Genomic DNA, 27590 nt, shown 5'->3' with positions numbered 1-27590 from the left:
TGGTCGACTTAAGCATCGATATATTTCAAGAAATATCAAGAAGTATCAACAGAGAGCTCATCAGCGCCTCTATGTGCACACAATGTGCACATTGAACTACTAGTCAAATATCTATGAATCCCGTAGGTAGTGTGCATGACTTTTTAGGTCTCTTCTATGCTATGTCCACGTTTATTTGGTTCTGTTTCATGCTATACCCGTAAATTTTACGATTATATGCATTCATATTTTAAATATGTTTCATGCAAATGTGCATAATCGTGTTCTTTTTCATAATTCATAAATGTGCCACATACACATGATATAAATTCAATTAATTGATTTGATAAAAATTTACTCACCGATTGCTGTCGCTGCTCCTGCTGCTGATGCTGCTGCTGCTACATTCCTTTTCCGGAATACCGAGTCGCTTCATGGATGCCGCTTTCTGCTGACATCATCCTGCTATTCTCGAACCGCACATTAATAACGATCGATCGCCCGATACTTTATTCGGCACTCCCGATATTACAGATAATATATCACACACGAGTAAAACATAAACCGCGCGCGAGAATTTCACTTGGCGCGACCGTTACATTTGAAAAAATACGTGAAAAGGACGGCTCGTCTGTTAGCGCGACGGCATTCTCAAAACCACTCAACACCGTACCTGCGCACAAATGAATACGCGAGCACGCACGGAGTCGACGGAACGTCCGACCGGCGCTAGAGTGGCGTACGTGACTGCTGCGCGGAGCAACGGAGCAACATGGCGGCAGCGGCGCAGGCGCGGCGAGTCAACCGCCTAGCAATGCCGAGTGGCGCCGACTAGCGCCGAGTACCGCCGAGTCTGCCTGCCAGCGATCACGTACGTCCCGTACGCTGCTGCCGCCATGTTTCTTCGTGCTCCAGCGCCGGTCGGACGTTCCGTTGATTCCGTGCGTGTCTCGTGTGTTTAGATTCGAATTGTACGCAGTATGATGTTGTGTTGAGAGTGCCGTCGTGCTAGCAAACGATACGCGAGCCATGTGAGATCGTCGTAACAGAGGTCGTTCAAGCAAAGTGCTTACTCGAAGGGGGTATGTTCGATAAAATGTCGCGAGTGCCAATTAAGTGAAGTGCTAATAGTTGTGCGAGCATACGAAATTCTCGAAACGAATTTGTCTCCGTTTGTTGTATCTCGGCGCGTGATTTTCATTTAACCGCTTTCCTCGGCCTACATTTCCACGAAGTCACGCCACTTTCGTGCCATGTAGATTTTCGTTCCGGGCAATGTTTTCGTGTGCGCGTATTCGCTCGAGGAGGGTATGCAATCCGTTCGGTAGAATGTCGATCGTGCCAATAGTGAAATTAACTTTACTAGTCGTCGCGCAACCATACAGAGATACAAAACTCTGGGAGCGAATTGATTTACTTCTGTTCAGTGTGTCTTGACGTGCCATACTTTTAACGTATTTTTCCAAATGTAACGGTCGCACCAAGTGAAATTCTCGCGCGCGGTTTACGTTTTACTCGTGTGCGATATGTGTGATATATTATCCGTAATATCGGGATTGCCGAATAAAGTATCGGGCGATCGTTATTAATGTGCGGTTCGAGAATAGCAGGATGATGTCAGCAGAAAGCAGCATCCATGGAGCAGTAGCAGTAGCAGCAGCAGCAGCAGCAGGAGCAGCGACAGCAATTGGTGAGTGCAGAATTTTTATTAAATCAATTAATTGAATTTATATCATGTATATGTGATATTGCACATTTATAGAATACGATTATGCACATTTGCATAAAACAGATTTAAAATGTGAATGCATATAATTGTATTTATGGGTATAGCATGAAACAAAACCAAATAAACGTGGACATAGCATAGAAGAGACCCAAAAAGTTGTGCACATTACCTACGAGATTCATAGATGTTTGACTATATAGTTCAATGTGCACATTTTGTGCACATAGAGGCGATGATGAATGAAAATACCTAAAACAACGCGATGACCGCTCTCAGGTTCCTCTCTGGTATCAATAATTAAAATACATCGCATTTTTAAATGTGTTGACAAAATTATTACCTATCGCCTAATGTTCTTCGCAAAAAATGACTTAAAGAATATTAAATTATGCACTGTGTGTAATAATTACAATAAACTTGAGAAAAATTAGTAGAATTAATGAATTAATAGAATTGTTTTTCATTTTTGAATTTTTTATCAGATGTATTTTCTCGTACAGCTACAATATTCAATAAACTTTTACAAATGCAATGATGTGGGGAGTAACGAACTTAGGGATCTTTTTCTATTTTCGCTCCCGTATACGCTATAGTAATTCTACTCATGTACTTTACACACGTACACACATTACTCAGAGGTCTTTTATCATAATTTCAAAAACGCAGTCTCACTGTACACAATCATGTTTACACAACAGGGGATTACAGTACACACAAACGCACGTTCTTCACTACAGTAATCACCTATGAAATAGTACAATACATTCAAAATCATTATTATGTAACAGTTGTATATCGCGTCATGTGATAATTATCTCTTCTCACTCTGAGAAATGACACAGTTCATAATGGAATGCCGACGACCTCAAGTGACAAAAGTGATTGTTCTTAAGAATAAAATAATCGTATATTCATGTACTAAATGCGTGATACAAAATATCGTACAAAGATTTACACGGAAAGCCGCGTTACCGTTGCAACGAGGATAAATTAACAATACAGCGATTATAAATGAAAAAGCTGCCAAGATGATGTGTACGTAACGATAATTATGTATGCGACGATTGACGAGTAAAAAAACTATATATTATATATATTTAACGATACAAGAAAAAGATCGTAAGACATCTTTAATAACTCCCAGGTTAATTACGTATCCGTAAGTAACCTTTAACTTATATAATTATTCCTCCAAGCCATATGACAACTCTAATATAGATTGCACAGCATAATACCCATTTGCACCTGTAACGGAGGTAGAGCTTCCAATTTGGATGTTTAAATGGAGATATTTAAAATGGGAAGTCCCATTATCGCGAGATGTTCTCGTGTCCTCGTGAAACAATATCCGACAAATGCTGTACAATTTCACAATTGATCTAACGGATGAGAGATTTATTATACAAATGTCGAGACACGAATCATACTTCGCGGATACGAACAACGAGTAATAAAAATATCAAATCGTAATGCAAACGAGAATGCATTGTAAATTTGCCGATGTACACGTTAGTAGAGTTTCTTCATCTGTGCTTCCTTATTGTCTCTATAGAATAAAAAAAAGAAACATTAACATGACGTATCTTTCTTTTTGTATATAAATAATTACGAACTCCGTTATATAGTTATATAATTACCGATAAAGACTGTACACCAATAATATTATCATCTGTACTCCGATGAATAGTAAGAACATAGTAGTCGTTAGACAATTAGGACAATCTACGCTTCCCGTGGTTTTAAAATCTTTCTTTAACGTGTTAAGCCCGTCTCGCATCTCTGTCATAAATGACTGATAATCGTATCCCATTGGCTGTACCTGCAAAATTTATTAGTATTAAAAACGTTTTGTAAAACTTGATTAATTATATAAACAATATAAACCTGTGCAGTCGGAGCGCGCGCTTGATTGTTAAGAATAGATTCAGTCTTTGAATGAACCTCTCCCACAAAGGATTTAATTTCTCTAGCTGTATTCAGTATGATATTTTGGTTACTCAGCACGGCGTCGACTTCTTGCCGACGTATGGTGTCGATTAGCACAGGTTGCTGCCCAGGTTGACCCGCAACTTGTACACCTAATTGTGCATTCAAATTAAATTAATCGACAATGTTACTTCAATATAAATTAGAATTCAAGCAATAATGAGCGATATACCTCCTTGTCCGAGTTGAGAAATTAAACCCAAGGTTCTTTCTTGCCTTCCAACAATCTCATCTAATTTCCTGTGAAGTTCACGCAAGGCATCAAACATTTGGCTTTGCCCATTGAATATTTGCCGTAATTCTCTTTGATTCTCTGTCTCGAAATACTCGTCAAATTCGTTCTTCTGTAACTCTGGATGCTCTCTGTCAAAATGACATTGATATTAAATGTTTATTTTATGTCATAAAAGTACCGTAATATTACATTATGTATTTTTCCCTACTTGCGGAATTCCTCTTTCTGTTCATCTAATTTCTTTTGGTAGTCTAAGTATTCCTGCTGCAGTTTAGCTTGTTCCTCGACAGAAACTTTATTCCCATCTACTGGTAGCTGTCCAGGAGGATACAGAGAGGTCGTAAGGAAATGTAAGATGTCATGGTCATCAGCCAGGCCACCTAGATAGTCAGAAATGCAATACAAACGCGTGCAATATATTTACGTCAGTATATCGCATATCAATATTCTTAGGCGTACCAGTAGCGGCGGAAATTCCAAAGTATCCGTGTTTCGGTAACATGACATCGTCAACTCGGAAGCAGATATCATAATCTTGCTCATTGTTTGTCATACCATTATGGAATAACAACTTGAAAAGAAAAGACGCCGATCAAACGAAATGTCAAAATAAAAGCTGTTACAATTTTGTCCAATATACTTACAGTTAACGTATTCATATAATACTCTATCCGCGCTCGTGTAGCAAAAGGTTTGTTACGGAAGTCTCGCAAACAACCAGCCAACTGCTGGGTAGAGCCATCACTATTTTAGAACAAGATAAAACATATGAATTACATATAATTGATTCAGAATTGCAAGTCACATACGACTAAGTTGCAAATGATGTAATTTACTTTATATGATCAAAGTCCTTTGTGCCGTCATTGAGAATTGCCATGATGTATGGATTATTGTGTTTATTGTCATTATCAAATGAGTCGAAGAACATTCCCAGACCTGTCCAACGATCCGAGCTACCAAAAACGGAACCATTGTAATATCCCTTGTTGGTCGTGTACCAAAATGCCAAACCGTCCGCTCCTATCCTTCCACGTCCGCTTATCCGGAATACTAATTCAACTTCCCACCAGTCGAAATTAATTGGCTGTTTCACCCATATTGCACCTAAATAATATTGCATAGAATTGTTATTAAGCTCTAGTTTAATGCAATGCACTTAAAAATTCAATATTATTTTACATAATTTACATAATTTACAGAAAAAACTTTGTTAGAATTACTTATAACAATTTTTACTTAGAAAGCTTGAAATATTGGTATATTTATATGTAATATGAGTACATAAATATTATACAAACCTTTTTGACTTCTGAGTGATGGTGCTACTCTGACATTTTCTGCACTAGCAATGGCATCTGCAATTTAAGAACATAAATGTATGTTTTTAGAAAACAACAAATTGTTACATTTATGTAATATTTTTATATTATAAATATAGTATATTTAAAACCATATGGAAAATAATAATAAGATCGTTTAATTAAGAATTATTTTGAAGCGACAAGTAAAACATATGTTCACTGTAACAAGCAATATTTAACAACCTGTCAAACACACAGACTGTCTTTGGAATATTAACAGACATTTCTTTAAACAAGACAGGAATCTTCTCCTATAATAATTAATAAAACCTTTTTCATTAAAATATAACTTTATTTTTCTCTCACTCTACAATTTTCATTATCCAATTGTTATTGAGAACTATTATTAAAAAAATAATCACTGGACATTAACAGACAATTCTTGGAAATCTATAATTATAATGTATCGATAGGAGGGTCATCGCAATTCCGCATAAATTATCTATTATTTGCTACTTCGTGGCGTGCACGCCGCGTGCACGTACGACGAGAGACGCGTGCACGTCACACGTCATCAGTGTTTTGATCGCTCTCGACATAGTTGCCAGTTGGCGGCAGGAAGTCACGCTGCCACGTGGTCACGGAGTCGGGAGCAGATCGGTACACGTCCGGAGACGCGAGGGAACCACGGGTCTTTCCGCCGCGTCGTCCGGATCGGCGCCGTCGAGGTAACATACGGTGTCGCGCGGCGACGTCGGGCGGCACGACAGGTGTCGCAGTTTAGGTTATATCAGCCACCCCATTCTCGATATATGGGATCCCCGTACTCACTTCCGCCATATTCCCAGAACGGTACGCTGCCGTCCCTCTGCGCGAGATACGGTGGCTTGAACGAGTACTTGTACTCGAATTTCCGATGCGGCGCCTCGCCGCGGCACAACGACACGCCGCACGACACGAGAAAAGCGAGGAGCCACCTCACCTCAGCGGCCATCTTCATTTCGACTGACGGATAAACGCCAGCTGAGAGCTGTCTTGTCTTGTCTGCCGGCACGCGCCGCGAAGTTGGCCGCGCACCACGCGCGCCCCATCATTGGCGGGCCGACTGCGATTTCGGCCGCGCGATTGGCCCGCTGTCACTGACGTGTCGCCTTCGTGGAATTCGTGGCCAGATTTCGAGGTTCCCCCGAGGATTTCGCGTGGCATTTAATTCTCCTTCTCCTCGGAGGTACCTATTCCGAAATATGCATCGACAACAATATCGGAGTAATGCCACAGTTCGCGCCATGTATGATATATATATATATATATATATAAATTTTCAGGATATCGTCGGCATTATTTCAGAATGCATCGTTTAAGTTTTTTTTAACTTCATTGTCGGATTGTGCGCTTAAAAAAACCGTGCACATCTCACGTAGATCACGTGTTCATTTAATGATTTAATGATTAGCTTTGCAACACAGGAGTAAATTAAATTACGATTAAAGACTGGAAATTAAAGAAAATTCCTGGAAGTTGAATAAAAATAATTATATACTATTCGCAAAAATAATTGCTGTATTATCTAATAATATATATCGTATCTATGCAAATTATTTAAATGACCTCTTGTTTCTTTACCGATTTACAGAGCAATTTTCTGAAGCGCGTAATTTGTTTACGCGCAATTTCCCCCCCAAAAAATCGGAGTTTGCATAAATTAATGAATTCCGTGACCTTTTCGCGCAAGGCCGAGAGCCGCGCGATGGAGGGTCGTCTAGTTTCTCTGTTCGATTGCAATTCCGCCTTATCACCTCGCGGATTACAGTCGGAATCGCCATCTGGCTCGCGTCGATGGTCGATGGCACACCCGTGTCCAAGATGGCGTCGCTCGTTGACAGCTACGAGCAGCAGTATGCCGTTCTGACAGCTGACATCACCGCGAAAATCGGGCGGATCAGGATCCAGAGTGGCGGTAAGGAACGCCGTCGAGGCGATAATCGAGGAGGCGATCGCGACGTCTCGCGCGAGGACTCGCGCGCGATCGCCACGCGAGGTTACGTGCCGTTAAAGAGCGTTAATCAATACAAGTGACGTAATTTGTAGGTGAGAAAAGGGCCTTCGTGCAGGATGTGGACCGGCAAATCGAGGAGGCGCAGGAGCTGGTAATTGAATTTATGCTTTTCTTTGATCGGGACGGACTCTAAACGTGCGTGTCGGTGGATCCATCGCGACTGTCAAACAATTATTTCATGTTGGCGCGGGGTTAGAGAAATTCCATTCCGTATTCTGCCGCGCACGGTTTTCTTGGTGGAAAAAAAAAAAAAAAAAAAAAAAAATTGAGACACAATGCGCTTCGGAATGTATATACTGCATCGTATTTTCTTTTCCTATTAGATCTCGGTATCGTACATAATTAAATATTGTTAAGAGACCAGCTTACTTAATCATAATAATCTATGCAGTATAATTAAACCTGGGATTATAAGTGTTTGATACGCATACATTGTGTAGAATATTTAAAAACATTATTTAATTAATAGTTTGCATTTTAATAATCTACAAAAAAATTTCTGCCTTACCTCAATTCTTCCAATTTCAAAGACATATGTAGATAAAACTTAACTTTTCATGTAATTTTAAATGAATTTTTAATAGATTTTAAAGTTAGGTTTCAAGAAATTATTAAAAAAATTAAATTAAGGGGAAATTGATGTTAAGCGAAGCAAGATAATATTTAGAATTGATGAGATTGTAGGTTTTTTTTTTTAATGGAACGATTGTTTTTAATTCATCCACTAAAATCTTAAACCTTTAACTTTTCATTTCAAAGATATATACATAGAAAATATTTTTCATGTATTCGTTTTAAATGAATTTTTGAAAGATTTAAATTTATTTACATTTGTTTACAAAGTGTATCAAAAAGTTGTGAAAAATGAAAATATAGAAAAATTAATTTTAATTAAATTAAAACATTAAAAAATTCTAAGTAACAAAAGAGATTAATCATGCTTTGAAATATGTCTTATCTGTTCGTTTTCACTCGGAATGATGTTATAAACTATTTATTTAATTAGAGATTATTTGTAGCTGGAACAGATGGAGTTGGAGGTTCGTGGGATGAACGGAGCGGCGCGCGATCGTCTACGCGGTCGCGTGGAAAGTCACAGAGCAGAACTGAAACGCTTGACGCAAGAATTTCAAACGGCAAAGAAACCAAGAGAGGACACGGAAATCACGGTGGAGGAGTCTTGGGACAATAATGTTACGGAAGACCAAAGGAAAAGATTACTGGATGCCTCTGAAAGAATAGAACGGTCGGGACGGACATTACAGAATGGTTATCGTATGGCGTTGGAGACAGAAGAGATCGGCTCTCAGGTCCTGAAGGAACTCCACGAACAGCGTGAAACGATACAACGAAGTAGAGGGAGGGTAAAATTATTATATAATATGAAATTTATGTAAATTACATTTTAAAAAGAAAGAACAAAATCATGACGCTGCTTGTGGTTTCAGTTACGTGAAACAGATGCGGAATTAGGACGAGGATCTCGGTTACTATCGGGAATGATCTTTCGAAGCCTTCAACAGAGAATTATTTTGGCAGGGGTAGCATTAGTACTTATAATCGTCGCGTTCATTGTGATATACTATAGTTTTAAGAGTTAAAGAACAGACATTTTTTATCGGCCAGATCCACTAGATGTGGTTTGGAAGTCATATTTATTATCAGACTTCAAAATGTTATCTCTATCAAATTGCGAGGTAATTATGTATCGTCTATTCAATTCTTTCGAACTTGTTTGTCACATTTTGCCTCGAAACGCCAGTCTTTACATATATTCTCTCAACTTTACCAGCATTGGACGACTAAACCAGTGATCTCTTACAAAACCAATGTTTCAAGCGAGCAAGTAAAATTCTGGCAAGATGTGTCATCAAACAAGAACAAAAGACTCCATTTAATGTTATGTAAAGTCTTGTATAAAAAAATATTGACCCATTCTCGTAAGGTAATTGTTAAAACGGTTTCACGATTCTTTACCATTTGGGAGTCGAAGTTAATTGACTATGTTAATTGAAACTGTATTGCATAGACTGATTAGCAAACATGTTATTTTCAAGTGCATCGGAAAGGATCGTAAAACCGTTTGAATATTGTTATCCGAGCGATATCCGAATCTTGATCAGCGGTTAACACATTGCGTTCGAGTCTCTAAAGATATTCCGAACCACAAAATATATTCAACAAGAAATGTATTTATTAAGTCATATTCAAGGTTTTCTCGACGTTACGTGCGCCGATTATCGGGCACATTTTGAAATATATTACCTCTTCAGGGTAATACTCAAGGAAATATTACCTGTTCAAGTTAACAACTACGTGTAATTGTTGTAATTTTGACCTGAGCCGTAATATCGGGTGAGTTCACTGCGATGGACTCTACCACAGTTAAAAATGCATTCTCTAATCTCATCTCTTACATGAGAATAACAACAGTCACTGTGTACATTATTGAAGTATGCGTGGGTAAGGATCAAACTGTAAATACATTCATCACCGAAAATATCAAAGGATGCTTGTAATTGAGAGTAAGAGAGAAACTAGACGCGCCTAATAATAACTCCTTTTATTACTTGTTACGTTATCATTTACCTTAATTAGCCTAAACGGTGCTTTTTTCCGTCTGCGTTCCCTAATGTACCTGTGAAAATAATATAATAAAAGTATCGAGGGATATTCGATGACAATGGTGACTTCGGTGTGAAAACGGCGGCGAGGAAAGGCGCTTTGCTTCCATCTCTATCATCGAACGTTTTTCTTTACGTTCAGTGCTGGTGCGGACGAGCAGTAGCATGATCACTCAGTCTGGTCAATCCAGTTGTAGATAGAGATCCTCTATCTGTGGTTTGAAGTACGCTTTCAGTTGAGGCCGTTTCGATTTTAGCGTTGGTGTTAAAAGCCCATTTTGTACAGAGAACGGGTCTGGATGGAGATAAATATCTTTCACCTGTGCAGGGTAAATAATCAGATTTTCGTTAAATTTTTTAATTATTAAACCATTCTAGGTTTTATTTTTAAAATTTTTACGCGTTCAACATGTTTTATCCGTCACAAACTAAATGATATTAAATAAATAATATTAAATAAATTTGGTCTGAATTTTTTCGAGCAAAGAAAAAAATAAAAAAGGGAATATAATACCTGTTCAAAGGATTTCAGACCGGCTTCTTTTCCCCACGCTAACATATCATCCAAAATTAGTTTTTTGACTTCTGGATTGGCGCAGAGAACGCTCAAAGTACCAGGTATGCCATTCTCTACCGCCCAGCACTTGATTACGTCTACGTCTGGTACTACTATTGCTATGATACAAGATTTCAAGGATTCTCCATGGACGAATACTTGCTGTACATACTGGCTGCGTATGTAAATATTTTCGATCTTTTCCGGCACGATGTATTCCCCTTGTGATAACTTGAAAATGTGCTTCTTCCGATCAATTATTTTTAACGTTCCATTCTGAAAGTAATTCAGTACATAAATATAAAAAAAGATTATACTAATTTATAATATCGACTTTAATTGTCTTTGAAGGAAAAAAAGAATTCTAGTTATTTAATTTTACATTTTCCACAAGTATGAAATATAACATCATTTATAAGATATATTGAACGATTTTAAAATTATATTTAATAGATTTTTAAAAATAATTTAAGACCTTATTTGGTACTATATAAAAACTTTATATAACTTTTGGTACTTATATAAAAACTTTATATAAAGATATACTCGCCAACACAATATAGTGGCCTAAACATAATGTAATAAATGTAACTTACAGGCTGCCACATGCCGATGTCTCCTGTGTGATGCCATCCCTGTTCGTCGATAACCTCGGCAGTTTTTTCCGGATCTTTGTAGTATCCCATGAAAACGTTAGTACCCTTTACACACACTTCACCTTGATTGTTCACCGCGTAGTACTCCATCTCTGGAACATCGACAAGCTTGACGCAACAGCAGGCCACCGGTGGTCCCACATGTTCCGGCACATGATCGCCCTGTATTCACAAACGAAGACGAGAAATTAGAAATCCGAAGAACAAATTGGCAAGAGAGCATTTCTATTTTCAACAAAGACTATATACTATCTATCAGATAAATCCGAATTTATTATAGTATATTTCTTATATACACGAAATATTTAGAAGTGTGGATGGATCGATGGACCTTTTCCGAATACAATAATATCATACATAGCGCGCAACTATTGGTCTTGTGAAGGAAGTGGCGCACCACGTGCCCTGGCACATGGTTCCGAAGCTTTGATTCGATGAGCTGACAGAAATATCTACGACTGCGACGGCTTTCGCCGTCTATATATTTATGTCGATAGTCGCGCCAAGAATAGAGAGAGCACGCGCATTACTTGATTATTAGTCAGCGTTCAATAAAAACATCATTTTAATTTTGCCAATCTGTCAGCGGTAAACATCTCTATCCTTCTAGAGATTAGTATCTTTTCTTTTTAAGATTTCAATCATGAGCAAATAAGCTGGAATAAGGGATGATACTATTAAATCTAACAAAAGTTAAAACGAATTAATAATTAATAAATTGCTTAATTTTAGAAAAGGTTTTGATTTGTAAAACATAATAAAAATTATGTTACGTAGGAAGTGCTCTGAATATCTTACTATAAAAATTCCTTTTAGCTTGTTAAGAATCTGCGCATTCGATCGCGCGTTCGTATCAAGCATAATGAAGGGCGAAGCGATATTAATTACCGGAGATTTACGCTTGGGTGATTAGGGTAGTGGTCTATAGAGAGCGGCGTTTCACAAAACGCGCGATCTGCTCCCAAGCCGCACCACAGGTTTATAATAAAAATAAAAGCCGTATCATAAATTTATCTACTGGGCGAAGATAAGCTTTTCACAGTGATGTCGATTGGCGTAAAAGCGCATAAATCCAAGCGCCTGGCTGCAACGCGCTGAAAATGTTTAGAAATCGTCAGAATTATTTTGAGCTACCGCAATCGGATTACATTCAACGGCGATATAATGGCCGATTTATATCGAGAATCGTGAAATGTTTGTTGACGAAAAATCCGATAGCGGCGTAAATCGCTTAATGCGTTAAACATTCCGCAAGGGGCGCGCGCAAGGAATTTGTGGAATTTCAACGAAAACCTATGCTTCCTACAGCATGTTTGCGTCCGATCTGCCTGCTACTTAATGTTCATTTTGTCGCAGTGCCAAACGGCGTTCGATAAAGTACCCCGCTCCCGCTTTTCGCTCGAACATTGGGCTTGTAACTTTAGTAGAATCAATAAGAACCCTCTGTACTCTATACTAGAGTGGCAAAGTTTTCACGTGAGACCACCGGCTTGTTGGGCGATGTTATTTATCGGCATTTATCGCTATATAAATAAGAAAAGCAAATAAAAGCTATGTTAGCTGTTGCATTATATAAGGAAGAAATCTTTAAGTTATTTTGGGATTTAGACGGTGTTTGTATGATTCATATATAGTGTGTTCAGCACGCAAGTTTAACGTTTTTATAAAAAATGCATTCACGAAGCATCTATTGACCGTTGGTTTATATAACTATCGCTGGTCTTTTACACGATCGAAATGTCTTTACTGTGTACACGTAAGTTCACATTTACACGCATCCTCTTCAAACGCTGTTGCGTAGAATGTTAACGTCGTTCTTAGAGACGTACGTCAATTGTCAAACAATACTTTTCCTATTTTTCCTCTGAACATAAAAGAGAAGACGCGCAATTGTATAACAGTCGAGAGAATTTCTTTCCGATTCAAACAGGAAAAGGTGAACGCTGCAGTAAAGGAAACCAAACAAGCAGAATAAATAAAATAGATTAGAAAATGTGGAACTGAGACGACGTACGTACGTACGTGTATGTACATAATTGTAATATAAACGAAATACGTAAAATACGGAGAAAAGAACGCGAGAATTGTAAATGATGAAATGCTAGCGCGCTATATAGATTCAAAGATTTGCGATACGATACCGCGACCCTGTACTGTTCCAATTAATCGACCTGAGAGTTTCGTGGAAACGAGCGTGGGATATTTACGAGCCGATCGTAAAACCTAGCGAACACTGTAGTTCCGGCGATTGATTACTGATGCACGTACCTGAATTGTGAGCGTTATCGGCGCGGTGCACTCCGTCTGGCCGTAGCCCTCGACCACGACGCAGCCAAGGGCGCACCTGATGAACGTGAGAACGTTCCCCGCTAGCGGTGCGGAACCCACGAGCATCAGCCTCAGCCTGCCGCCCATCGACTCCTGGATCTTCTTGAACACGATCTTGTCCCAGATGCTGTTCATCCTGACGATGCTCTTCTTGATCTCCGCCTCCTTCGCCCGCATGCCCATGTTGTAGACCATCCTCTTCAGGAACGAGTTTTGCAGTTCGGCTTGAACCTACGAACGTCAAGAGAGTGAAAATCACCATCGGATAATCCGCACGAGGCCTCATATTAACCACCGAATAATAATAATTAAAAACTGTATGATACGATGTAACTTCAAATATAATATGACTAAAAGTATTGTATTAAACAAAATAATAATATAATTTAATAATATAATAATAATAATATAATTGTAAATATGTAAATTAATATCATATATTTTGTTAGATATCTTAGTAGCTTCTAGCTTGATAGCTAATGATTATGCTGGACGTATTCCAGCAAGAGTCACAGATGAAATAGCACGACACACTGAATTCTTTCATTGATTGAAATGATTTACTGATTTAGCCACATTTGCCATGATAAATTTAGATTTCAATTGAAACTAAGTATTCTCCAAAAGACACAGTGAATTAATTTTATATTTCTTATATTATGTTTTTTTTTTTTTTTCAGTTTAATGTATTTTTTATACCACATTATTGCATTTTAGCGAGCGCACTGAGAAAAAAGTTATTAATTTGACTAAATTTTCCAACTTGATTAAATATCTTCAATTCAACTATTTATTTCAGTCAAATATATAAATAGTTAAATTGAAGTTCAAGTATTTTATATACTTAAGTTAAATGTATAAATATTTGAACTGAAGAAATTTAATCAAGTTGAAAAATTTAATTAAATTAACTTTTTTTTCTGTGCAAAAGTGTCGATATTCCTCAATATCAATAAGATGATCATTAATCGGTGAATCTCGATATGTTTAGATTGGCGTTGAAATATTTTTGTCATCACACTCTGGTCACACCGTGAAGTGGAGAATAACTGTCTGTTTGGACAGTTGGAGCGAATTCGAAGTAACATTCTGTCAACCGGGCGACCGACGATAAATGGATTTATGCCGTGGATTTTCGAAGCCGGTAAGCAGAAACAGCGTCAAGTGGCGAATTATCCGTATCTCTTGAAATGAGACGCTCGCACAGGTCGCTTACGTGTCTATCAAATTTTATGCAAACTCAGCACAAGCGACCGGTGTATTCCGCCGCACCTGTTACGCGCGTCATCGTGCACGTGCGCGCCAAAACGCGTGACCGCTCCCGGTTGGCTTCGCCACCAAGTTTTGGATGCTTTTTAAAGCTCGGAATTTAACGCGAGGGAAAACGTCGCCGCGTTACGAAAGATACGCGTAAATGTAATCTGACAACGCGATCTCGTGATCGAGCGCGTGTCCCATTCAGATCTCAGGGACGGCAGGAATCACTTCTGCAGCTCTGTCTCTTCACGCTCGCGATGCCTGGTTCATGGCAAAGGTTCGTACTTAAAATAAAAATACAACATTTCATGTATTAATAAATACAGTGAGAAAGACGACAGTTGTAGATTTGACTAAACTTTTTAAGTTGTATAAATTGAACTATATGAAAAACTTTGTTAACAACTTTTTTCCTTCAGAGTGTACGATAATATGATACTTTTAATTTTCCGTGTATAAAGAAACGCAAAGCATGTCATTTAACTTTGAAATTGCATCAAGATTATAAAGAGCTGATGCTGTTGGGCGTTCCGGCGCATGCGGATGTGTTATAAAAGGAGCGTTTTATCTAATATCACAGGAGAGCCGGACTGTTATCGCGTGTGTCGCGTCGTAAAAATATTGAACTGTATCTAATCTAAATGTAACTTTCGCTTAATGAATCACATACAGATAATTCTAATCATCTGTACGGAAGCGGAAGTACATATGAACTATTCATTTAACTATGGATGCCCGAAAGGAAACGCTGGAAGAAGATAGCGCTCGCAACCTTGCTTGTATAAAGGGTCGTGCTGTTCCCTGTAGGAATTTATAATGTTATTGACATTTCGCCGGCCGTGTAATATGAGGGAAAATTTCGATTGCTCGACTTTAGATCGGGGCAAACAAAAAGGTGCTGACGACGCGCCCTACGCCCTACGACAACTCCCAGGTTTTAAAAATAGGCGAAGGACACGCAGTCACCGGTCGCGAAAGTGCGACCGTGATGAATTACTTAATCGGGTAAATCGATATACGATGGATTAGTCGCGTAACTTACGGCATTTGCGCCGCCTACGTCGGATTAATTGTGATATCATTACGCGAATAACGCTCCTATGGACCCTATTACCGCAGTCTAAACAACGACGATTCATTAACTACATCAGATATTACATTACGTTGAGACGGGCTGTACGGCACATTTATCACGCGGCCGACTAAGTGCGAACTAAAAATAAAATACTATAGATCAACACAAAACGCGTGCGGACGACAGTAATAAACTACTCGAAATAAACTGCGGTGATAAACAGAACGTGATCCGCATGATCTAAGTGTGTGATTCCAAGATTCGACGGAGGATCTGCAGTGGACGGACGTGTCTTCCGTAAAAAGTCACGAGGTCATCATTCATTTCTCGTGGAAAATCGCATTTCTATCGCGTCTTCCGGAAATAGATGTTTCCTTCTTCATTCGTGTAAGTCAACTGAAACTGTCTATTATTTTCTTTATGTCACATTCCCCTGTTATTGTAACATTTTATTTATCCGCCCGGGAGATCCGTGAACAAGAATAGATTTCCGCGGTGTACTCACCTTATCGTATATACGATTCAGTAGCCTAGGCACGGCCGGCATAACGGTAGGCCGGAGGGCTTTCATGTCCTCGGGCAGCTTCTTGATGTCACCGCTGTAGAAGCCGACCGAGCCGCCCATCATGTAGACGGTGTTCTCGCAGCAACGCTCCAGCATGTGCGCCAACGGGAGGAAGCTGATCAACGTGTCCTTGGACGAGATCCCGTGGTCGCCCAGCTGCATCATCACCGCGCAGTTGGACGCCATGATCATCTGGTGCGTCAACATTACGCCCTTCGGGTTGCCGGTTGTGCCGGAGGTGTAGCATATCGTGCAAAGGTCGGACGGCTTCGGCGGCAGCTCCGGATGGTTCCTCTGCGCGCCTAGTCGCTCGATATCGTCGAACTTGTATACCTCGACGCCGCGGTTCTTCGCTCGCTGATTCGTCGCCGGCCGCGTCTCCTTCACCACCACCAGCTTCCGTAAACATCTGTCGAGATCGAGAATCTGTTGAGACAGTGAACACACCGCCCCCGTGGCCGTAGTGCCTCGGTCGGAAACGCTCCGCTTTGTATCATCCAAGCTCTTGGCAGTGTTACAGATTAACACTTTCAACATCACGCGCGCGCGCTTTTAAAGCTGCTTTCGGGGTTGGCCCTGAGAGCGTTCTCTTTGAGGAAACCGGCGGATCGTATCTGGCTTCCGACTCGCGTCGGTTGCATCATCATATAGATTACATAGATCCGTTAAAAGAAAAAGGAACAACAGATTCTACAGTTAAAGAACATTTAAGATGTCATTACAAATCTGTTAATATAAATGTTGAGAACGCTTTGTGCATATTTTGTTTAAAGATGAAGAGGTTTCGCGGAATGTTTTATTTGCGTGTTATTATACACGAACATTAGATGGTAATGATTCGTCGTTCAAAGAGAGAAGTTATCCTCATTAAATACATATTGAAGAGTTCATATTAACTGTTCGACATCGTCGTCAAATCGACGTTTCAGAATATTAAATTATGGCACACTACTAAATTACAGAGCCTTTCTCCACCGGCATGCTAAATTAAGTGCCGTTTAATTCTTAAACGCGTGACTCCGTCAATTAATCGATAGCGTAGGTGGAGCGAATATAGTCGCAGAATGAATTTTCCACGAGAGTGCCAATTATGGCAGGATGTGTTTGCGTGCCGCTCGAGTTTTCAAACATAACAAAATCACAACTAAGAGCAACATGTAGAAAAATCGTTCCCTTAAATATACACATAAAAAAAAAAATGCGGACTATCTTGTGGAAATAAGAGTTACAGGGTTAAATTAATGGATTATTAATGAGACAATTCGAAAACATTGAACTAGAAGGCTGAAAGAGCATTTCCTTCGTGCACGTTTCAAGGAAGATTAATATGTCAGCACGTACCTCGGCGCTTTGTCGAGAAGCAAATTGCACTTTTGGTCATCCTCGCACACCACCAGATTAATGTCAGCCTGATTTATGATGTACGCGCAGGCATCCGGGCCTAGGGTATCGTACAATGGCACCACCACGAGCGAGTACGAGTAGCATGCCTGTTCGGTGAGAATCCACTCGGGACAGTTTTGACTGTACAGGCCTACTAAGGTTTGTTGACCAGGGGCCAGCCCCAAGGATACTAGGCCGGAACCGAAATTCTTCGCCCTGAGTAGCGTCTCGTTGTAATGAAGCCATTGGTATGGTTTGTTGGGACCATCCCTCCACCCGAGGCAGGGACCATTATCTGCGAATTAAAATCCACGTGTTAATTAAGAAGTTATTGCAATCATCGCGTAACTTGTAAATATATTGACAATACATTCTTCTGTTATGTAATAATCAATTAAAATATTTGCTTATTTAGTATTTTCTTTATCAAATTATATATGTATAATGTAAAAAAGTGATAGATAAAAGTCTATTTCAATATGAAAAGCGATCAATATATTAGCGTATACAAAATCGATACTGCAGATAATTCCATCAAAGTTCTATGTCTAACAATTTTTCTGAATTTTACACATTCTATTTTTCCTTTGTGTAACATGCTAATAAAAATAATTGTTAGATAAAATATTTTGTTCGACGATCAAAGACGTTACTTTATTAATTATAAAAATTCCAGATAACAATAATTAAGATAGTTAACGAACTAATTACGATATACTTTAACACGGTTCTACAATTTGTAGAGACCGGTTTAAATTTCCGAACGATTCTCTCTCTGTACTCTCTATTCTGTTTCCTCCACCTAGAACAGAGGGTTTCAGAAATCTAATTTGACCTAGGATAACAAAGGACTGACAATAGCGCATAGCCGCACAGCCGCCCACGAGATCTCCTCGTATGATTGCCGGACGAGCGGACTATCTCCAGCAAGATTATCGATCTTCGAACACGTCTGTCGTCATTGTCGCCGTTGCCGTCGTTATAGGTCGCGTATAGAAGTATACAGCGACAGGTGTCGGTTGCGCGGGCGTGAGCAAAAATAAGAGATGTACACGCGACCGAAATAACTGTCAACCTTCGTCGGAAAGGTCGTCGAATCGACGACGACGACGGACGACGACGAGATGAGGAGGCGCGAATCGCCCGCCACTGCTATAATCCGCGCCGATAATTCGCGTCGTTAAGCACCACCGCCCGTTGGTCCGCGCTCGTTAGGAAGCTCACTCGCACGCTTGTTTATTCGCTATTATAGCGCGACCGTGCTCGCGCCGCTTGCCAAACGAGCCGCTAAATCGACACACGCGCAATTTTGCGTACGTCGTCGTTGCGGGTGTATACGGACGTGCGAGCGCGCCAAGGTTGCTTCCGCGGAACGGCCTTACGTGGCCAAGCTCGCCACGACTCCGCGAGATGTTCCCCCGAGCCAACATTAATTTTTTTTTTTTTCGATTTCAATTGGAATTAACTTCCACGAACGTTCCCACATCCTCTTCCGAGGACCAGAGGAGCTTTCGCGCCCCCTCCCCTACCCGAAGACGATGACTTACTGGACTCCTTGGCGCCGCGACGAAAGCCCTCGTACAGAGTGCGCGTGTCCTCGTAGAGGAAGGTGACGAACTTGCCCTCCTTGCCCTCCTTGTAGAACCTGGACACCCGGATATGCTCGTCGCCCTGCGAACAAGAGACGTATAAAGGAACACCGAGTGAAAACACATCCGGCACGCACGATCGTTACGTAATTTCGACGTGCGGCAAGTGCGACGTTAAATTTAGCCGGGGGACGCACGCATGCACGCACGCACGCACGCACGCACGCGGCGTATCAGCGCGCGTTACGTTGTATCCGAGCGGCTGATTACGCGGCGGGATCGCGACGCGACAAAAGGGCGCGTGGGTGAAGGGCCGCGAGAGTATCGCCTATGCACGCCTATGCAGATTCGCGCGCCGTTTCCTATATAGGCATATCGATCTTCAGCACCGACCGGCGTGGGCACTTCTCGGGGGCTTCATCGACGTGCTTGTGCAACGACGACGTCGAACCCACCACCCACCAGATTCCCGATGCACATACCGTCGGCGAACCGTTATTGAACAGCGCGACAATCTGCAGGCCACTCTCCTCCTCGTCGAAACGTATCCGTCTCGTCGATCACGAGCTACGAAAGGCCGAACCGCTTCCGCCGGCTAGGCTAAATTTGCCTAGCGCACGAATAATCGGGTTCGAGGGAGAAACGGGAAAGTCGGGAAAGTATATTTTTAACGGCGCGACATTTCGAGAGCTTACATTTGCAACTTATTAAATTTTGAAGGATAACATCCCTCTTCGCGTTTAATAAACAACGACGCCTCGTTATTATTCTAAAAAAATGCAGAATTTAAACTTTTAATCAAAATTTCACCTCTGTGAACTCTATTCGTGGCACCCAGTGTAACGACTGGTGTCCGTGGTATACACTGAAAAAAAAATTTACTAGATTGGAATAAATATTTTTTCAAATATTGTACCAAGCAGAAGTTTTGTAAAAAATAAATTATATTTATTTCAAGTAAGATGATATTTTCTATTATTTAGAAAATGTATAATACATTATCTAAATTGATAGAAAATGTATAATACATTTTCTAGATTGATAGCAAATGTATAATACATTTTCTAAATTATAGAAAATATCTTATTTGAAATAAATTATATTAATTTTTTACTACAAAACTTCTGCTTGGTACTATTTGAAAAAATTTTATTCTAATCTAGTAAATTTTTTTTCAGTGTAGGGTACTCAACGTCGAACAAATAAGCAGACCGAAATGTATATGTACTAATGTAGGTAAATAAATGTTACGCGTGGGGCATGACGAGCCGCGTCTACACGCTGCGACTTGCTCATAATTACATTGTGCACTCTCATTACCGTGATGTCTTAATGACTTGCACTTTACGTCAATGTTCAGTAATCACGGGATAAGACTGGGAAAAAGTCTTTAGTGCTATTAGTATAATTATAAAGAAAGCGTCATTGGTCACTTACAAAGCAGTTAAGTACGATATTATATGAAAGATGTAATGTCATATGTGTATAATTTAATATTAATAAATGTATGTTAAAATGTTTAGACATCAAAATGTGATTTGCATTTCTTTATGATGTAAATCGAATCATTTTTATGTTTTATATTATATTTACACGCACGATCGGGTTTAAGTTAGTACATTTAATTAGTTATATTTAGCATAAACACTGCAAGTAGCTATCTTCAAGCAAAAGTACCTTTTTTTTTTACGACAAATACACATTATGGAAATCGAAATCATACGCAGGTATAATGTCGACAAAGCGAAAATAATAACGCAATCATCTGTCTCGCAAACCAATAACATTAAAACCCGATCACGGCGCATCCCTAATTTCTACGATTCTTGTCACGAAACGCATTTCGGCGGTTCACAAAGAGGAACAGTCACTGCTTGCTTCCGAATATCAGAATACAATTTCCGCGGAGAGCTTCCAAATAATGGACGTAAATAATGGAATGAAAAGCCGTGGAAGATCAATTCACGAGGAACCTCGCGATCTCTTCGGAAGACACAGGGGTGTTCGATTATTCGGTTCGCGCTACACGAGGGGTAGAATCGCGATCCCCTTGCCGGAGAGGCTCCACTCCACCTTGAACGTGTCGGATTGATCGCCGAGATCGATCGGCGGATGAATCGGCTCGTGAAAGAAGCAGCTCGACGACATCCTGCGTGTGCAGCACGTAACACGCACTCCAAACGGACGCGGGGACACGCCGCCGGGTGTCTCGCGGATGACGCTTCTCTTTCTCTCTCGGGGAATAGATCGAGTCTCCTTACGCCGGGGGGATGACAGGACCGATCGGACCAGCCGGACCAACGCGCCCGCGGCCACTGAATTCAAGACGAGCTTTCGGCCAAGCTTTCGGGCCGAGTTCTTGGCTCGCGGCGCGAATGTCATGCGAATGATGCCACTCGTCGTGTGGAAGAGATGCCTGCTGTAATACTGTCAATATCATTAATCATCATGAGCACGCCAACGTCCGGATAATTTGGATAAACAAAGACGCGATGCAATAATTAATCCGGAAATTACTGAGAATGCCGGTGTACATAGTTAATTAATTAATTGGGAATTTCTGAGAAATCAAATTAAATTCGAGTACATCAAGTACTCTAAATATGAAGCAGTGAATTTGTTAAGCATGTTTCGTTATGCTGTGTTTGCATATTTGCATCTACTAATTGTTCTAGATTTTAAACAGATTAGTAAAAAATATTAAAAAATTCTTCTCTAAATTAAGCGTAGCTTTTCAGAAAGACTCAGATTCTGTACCGCAAACCGTACAAAATCAAACGGTTCTGTTTTCATGTGTATGTATTTCGTGTATCCGAATTCAAATTTTCTATAAATTTTATATTTACAAGTTTTATTAACCAAGCGTATCTTCTTTAAGCAGAAAGTTCAGAAATATCAAATGCTCTCTCATTTAAAAAAGTAAGATTGATTAATATAATTCGAAAAATCTTCAGCCGTAAACGTTTTCACTCAAAATATTATTATGTAAATCGCGATTCAGAGAGTTCAGTTTGTGTATTGACAGCATTAACGCGGGATCTCTGGCGGTCAATCGGCCTTCGCAAGGCCTATCTTCCGTGCGAAGATCCTCGACTTAAATATAGTGCGCCGACCGAGCGTCGTCGTCCTCGGCTCTCGTCGCTGAAGAGAGTTTTGGACGAACGCCAGCTCGAATATGGCCGAGATTGACGAAGGAACACGCATCGACACTCCGTCCTGTAGTGTTTCTTACCACGTATCGTTTCGCGCTGTGAGCAAGTTCCTCTAGAAAGTCCGGGATCGTTTGTTAGTACGAGACGCGTTTTACGAGGCAACGAAATGCGAACCGGCCCTCGAGAACCCGAGATTCTCGTCAACCGCTTTATGGGTCATTGACGGGCGCCGACGTGAAAACAAAATCTGACCGAAGGAGTATAAAGCGGGTAATGCAAAATATTACACTGTTTCCAAATGTTCAAGCAACTTTACATAGCTCAAGATAGCTTCTGTTAGACATAAAACGTATATATTGCAAGCATTTCAAAATATAATAATTTAATTGCTGATTAAATTGCTACAATGATAAAAAATCATGCTCTACGTTTCCGTGGGAAAATTTTAAAAAGAATAATGATGACTTAAAAAAAATTTGATACCCACGGATAATTGCTACTGATAATAATGATTCTAATCATTATTATCAGTAGCAATTATCCGTGGGTATCAAAGTCAACAAACGTGGTTATTTTAAGATTTAAAATTTTTTAAATCTTTACATCTTTATTCTTCAAATCATTTGATCATATCGTTCCTGATTTCTTTAACCAACTTTAGGTGTCAAGTTTTCTTATTAATGTTTCGTACTTTATCGAGGAATCCGTAAAAGTACTCCGTTAAATCTAGGTTGCTTCGACGGATCACAAAAAATAAGATCAAATATTAATTTGTTAATCCGATCAAATCCGTTAGAAAAAATTTAATTTTATATTCTAAAAAAAATAATATTACTATCATTAAAATAAGAAAAATTAAAAAAACTATAATTGCCGTGACGTAACACTGAAGTTTTTACAGTTTCACGCATTCGATAACAATGATTAACGAGTCATTGTCTGAAAGTCTTAAATTGTTAACATGTTGATTGGAAAAAAGTCATATTGAGTTCACGGGATTCAATATCCCTTAGCGAGCGCCCGAAGGGAAGTTTATGTAAACTGAGTCGAGATGAGGGTCGTGAGCCAATTGGTAAAGTTAATCTGAAAAGCTCATTACATCTGTAGACAGGCTTCGAAAATAACTTCAGCAAACATATTTTTGACGTTGATATTTTGCAAGAGATTCCACTTTGCCGTATAGTGCTGGTATTTGTGTATTCATTCTTTGTGCGATAAATGAGCCGTGGACGCAATACATACGTTTATGGACTGGTTCACAACGAGCACGCGAGAAGAAAATGTCTAAGAGGGAAAATGTCTAAAAGCTATCGTTCTATCTACTAGCAAATGGTACCCTCTAAATCTGAACCAATGAAATGTTACTGATTTGCAGTACTGTACTTATAATTGTGATCATCAATGATTATTTACTGCGATTCTCCGATTAAGATAAGAGTACTTTCACTGACCAAAATTAGTTTATTACATTTATTTTTAATTTTTATTTTCACTGTCTTTCAGTGAATAATATAATTTTGATGTAGAAAATACAACTTCGGAATATTGTACGCGCATGTATGTATTTTTACAACTCATCTCCGCGCATGTGACTTCAATTGAATAGATTGGTGCAAAAGGTCTCTGTCAAGCTTTCAAATAAAAGTTCGGAATTTTTTAAAATGGATATCCGACAATTTTTGTCGAGATAGAAAAAGTCCGTCACAATGATAAATATTCCCAATTAATAAAAATAGTTTCAAACCGATGATGTATATATAATACTCAATTTTAAATGTAATAATAAATTTTTATAGTAATTTAATTGTTGCATGTTTAAGAAGTAAAAAAAATAACTGCATATAAATAATTATTTATTTATTAAAAATAATTATTTATTAAATATTTAAAAAATATATGACACACATGTGATTACGAATTAATATTTGAGTAAATAGAAAAAAATGCAACATAATAAGAAATTAATCATAAATCAATATAACTGTAGATTAATAAAGCTTTAAAATCAATCTGTTTTTATTCTGATAAAATCATATGCTTTGAAAACTTTAATTACAAACACTACAATATCTTATCTAATCTTATTATTTCCTTCGTTTAAATCGTGTCGAATACGTGAAGCAGACAGTGATGTAAATATTTCATGAATAGGAATTATTCAGAGAATATCAGATTAAGTAAAATTAAATTAATAATAACATATAAATATCTATTGATAATAGTTATTTGCTTTTTGCAATATTTTTGCAGACAGAGTATGATAATAATGGTAATTTTTGTTTTCCATTGTAAGCAATTATAAATTTAAATTTATATCGCTGATAATAAACAAAAGATAAGACTTACTAATGACTGCGACTAAATATGATAACAAAAAATAATGTTTACTTACTCCTTATACGAGACTTATGAAATAATTTTTAAAAAATTCGTATGTTTTTTTAATACTATTATAACAAAACTTCCAATTAATTAAGAAAGATTTTAATTAGATAATCGATATTTTTAGATAATCAATTGCGCTTTTAGAAAAGTAATAATTTAATAACATTCTTTATTTTACATATAAACAATTTTACTGTATGCTTAATAAATTTATATCGTTACATTAGCTTTGTATTGCTGTTCAATTTAAATGACGTTATCAATGAAATGTCGTATCTTGGAATTTTCCGTCAGCAAGCTAGCAATAACATGGAATGATAGTGGCAATGATATAAAATCGAAGAGTTGAATTAATCAAGTTTCCGATTCCCATCCATTAGTTGGCGCAAGTTGTTTGCATAGTAATAAGTATTGAGATTTCTATAACTGCACAAAGTCCACTTGATATTTTATAACTGATTATGAAATCATTATTAATGTTACTTATAAAAACGCTTTATTACGTTACAACGTCGTTTCATAATTAAAACTGCAAAAAAAATTATTTCAGTGTATGTTGACATATTATATGAAATGTTGGAGAAATTTTATTGCAATTAATTATTAAAATTAAATATTTTGTTAAAAATTGAAAGATATTTCAAAAAAAGTTACCGATTACACAATTAAAAAGATATTAATAATTAACAGAAAAGAATCTATTGGGTCCAAGATTCACGTACGCTATTGAGAATTTATCAAATAATTTTTAATTGTTATTGAAACTCAAAGATCTTTTCTTAATTAACAAAAAAGTTCGAATTTTCTAAATATCAAAGGTATGTAAATAATTAGATATTAAATACCAAATACATGTATATCAGAAAATACGCTATATAATTTTCAATATAATTCTGATTCAAAATTTATAATGCGAATTGTAGATTGTCTATAGGCTTGTGTTGTGTAAATTGCTGATGTGTATATTCGCATGTTATTATTTACCTAATAATAATCTTACTAAATAATATAAACCAATGTCAGTTCTTAATGTCAAATCAACATTCATTAAACCTCTGTTGGACGAATCATAATATTTTCGTTTCTTCGGCAAAAATTTCTTGTTTAGATAGCAAAGTTTTGCAAAAAATTAAACCACGGACTGTTTAATATAAAGCGCACACTCAATGCGGTTTTAAATTTTGAAGTGGGACACGGAACTAACTCCTTTGCAGCTCCGTTGTATTAAGCTTTATCCTCATGAAATAGTGCGTTCGAACATTGTGGGTGGAAAGTGAAAAATTAGGAGATCACGGGACATCGCAAGAAGAATAACCGAAGGAAATGATTTATCCCTGATCGAAGGATTGCCGTTTTAGGCCGATATTTCATGTGCCATACGACACATTTTTCAAGCGTGCTAATCGATTACAGAATAAAGACGTTCTACCGTCTCCAGAAATGCTTTATCTTATAGCCAATCGATAACGTTTGACAACTTGTCGTATACGACACACGAGACACATCAGTCTGTAAGAGTGCCATTACATTGTTTATCGCACAATAAATTCAACCCGCTTTTCAAGCACGTTTATTGCCTGTGGAATAAAAGATACCTGACGACTTTTCTATAATCGACACGCCGAAAAAAAATTTGTCGTATGACAAAGGTGGTGACCGGTTTTGAGGGAAAACTCGAGCTGCGAGTGGCAGACGCACGTGGTGGCCGCACGCTTCTTTCCTTACCGGTAACAGCAGTGCCTGAGCGTCGAGTGGAAAGAGCGGTTTCTCGGCCCTCGGTCTGGAAGCCCAGTAAGCCATCCCGGTGACGAAGAGCGCGCCGGCCGCACCACCCACGTACGGCAGGTAATCCTCGAACTGAGACTGTAACACTTCGTTTAACACCATTTCAACCGTTTCTGAAGACACCTGGCAAGATGATTATATAATCGGGCGGCTACGATACTATCTGCTGCATAATACGACGTTATGTCTGCACGGGAAGATGCGTTACTGCCGCGAGTTGCCGTCCGTCGACTTTGCCCCCAATTATATCACCGCGAGTCGCAACGAACCGCGACGAACCCTCGGAACCGTCACTGTCTTTTCGCGCGGCGGACTCGTCGACGCGCGCCGGACGGAGTTACCCAGCAATCGTATCGCAATAACGACGAAAATATGTTAATCTCGTGCGACAAAGAAAGAAAAAAAAAAAACAACGCGAGAGCGAGGGCTAAGCGGGAGCAAGATGTACGAGAGAGCGCGCGAGATACCGGCGCGCGCGGCCGCGTGCTCGCTCGCTCGCGCGCGTCAATAAATGATAGCGCGTACTCACTGGCATGGGGGAGAGAGAGAGAGAGGCGGAATATCAGGCTCTCGCTGTGATTTCCCGGCGCGCGGGATCCTCGCGGGCCGCCTCGCGAGAGTCCTGTCGTGCGCGACTACGACGGGCGGCGCGGATTCGGAGGAATCGCGCGCCTGGAGCGAAGAAGGACGGCGCACCAGGGTGGTCGGTCGGCTTGGATGGCCGGAGAAGAAGCTTAGGTCAGGGCCACGGCATGACACTGCCTTTTCCCTCGCTACCGTAGATCGCACCACGTAGGATCGCCACCACGTTCACACGCGCGATGCGGACTACTGCCCGGCCGCCCTCAATGCCGTAAACGCGGCGCCATGACGTCACCCCGCGCACCGCGGCGAGGAGGACGGCGCGAATCGATGCCAGGTCGCTGCGACGCGACCACCCTTTCGC

The 27590-nt window shown here is 39.3% G+C and overlaps 3 protein-coding genes across 5 annotated transcripts; 1 reads left to right on the top strand and 2 right to left on the bottom strand.

Annotated features, from left to right (window-relative positions):
• Positions 1-2164: 2164 nt before the first annotated feature.
• LOC105839097 (protein ERGIC-53) lies at positions 2165-6658 on the bottom strand. Its single transcript, XM_012685149.3, has 10 exons — positions 6065-6658; positions 5231-5287; positions 4766-5036; positions 4574-4673; positions 4389-4500; positions 4138-4309; positions 3867-4057; positions 3593-3786; positions 3346-3527; positions 2165-3254 (listed from the first exon to the last, which is right to left on the bottom strand). Exons 1-10 carry the CDS (start codon positions 6231-6233, stop codon positions 3218-3220), a joined length of 1485 nt encoding a protein of 494 aa, XP_012540603.1. The 5' UTR covers positions 6234-6658; the 3' UTR covers positions 2165-3217.
• A 166-nt stretch (positions 6659-6824) lies between these two features.
• LOC105839098 (vesicle transport through interaction with t-SNAREs homolog 1A) lies at positions 6825-9858 on the top strand. The gene is made up of 4 exons (XM_012685150.3): positions 6825-7190; positions 7322-7380; positions 8309-8653; positions 8738-9858. The coding sequence occupies exons 1-4, from the start codon at positions 7070-7072 to the stop codon at positions 8888-8890; spliced, it is 678 nt and encodes a 225-aa protein (XP_012540604.1). The 5' UTR covers positions 6825-7069; the 3' UTR covers positions 8891-9858.
• On the bottom strand, positions 9838-27513 carry LOC105839096 (long-chain-fatty-acid--CoA ligase 1). Of its 3 annotated transcripts, XM_012685148.3 has the most exons (9): positions 27174-27513; positions 26585-26730; positions 19281-19404; positions 17692-18028; positions 16291-16759; positions 13394-13684; positions 11066-11287; positions 10428-10745; positions 10096-10233 (listed from the first exon to the last, which is right to left on the bottom strand). In XM_012685148.3, coding segments are annotated over exons 1-9 (2046 nt in total). In that variant the 5' UTR covers positions 27175-27513. The 3 variants fall into 3 exon arrangements, with proteins under 3 accessions (XP_012540600.1, XP_012540602.1, XP_012540601.1); XM_012685146.3 differs by lacking the exons at positions 26585-26730; positions 27174-27513 and adding an exon at positions 21396-21638 and having other exon boundaries at positions 9838-10233; XM_012685147.3 differs by lacking the exon at positions 27174-27513 and having other exon boundaries at positions 26585-27164.
• Positions 27514-27590: the final 77 nt, after the last annotated feature.

The sequence above is a fragment of the Monomorium pharaonis genome, chromosome 8 (assembly GCF_013373865.1).
Source record: "Monomorium pharaonis isolate MP-MQ-018 chromosome 8, ASM1337386v2, whole genome shotgun sequence".
NCBI classification, from domain to species: domain Eukaryota; kingdom Metazoa; phylum Arthropoda; class Insecta; order Hymenoptera; family Formicidae; genus Monomorium; species Monomorium pharaonis.
Note: the sequence above shows the minus strand (reverse complement) of the source record. Positions and strands in the feature narration are given on the sequence as shown.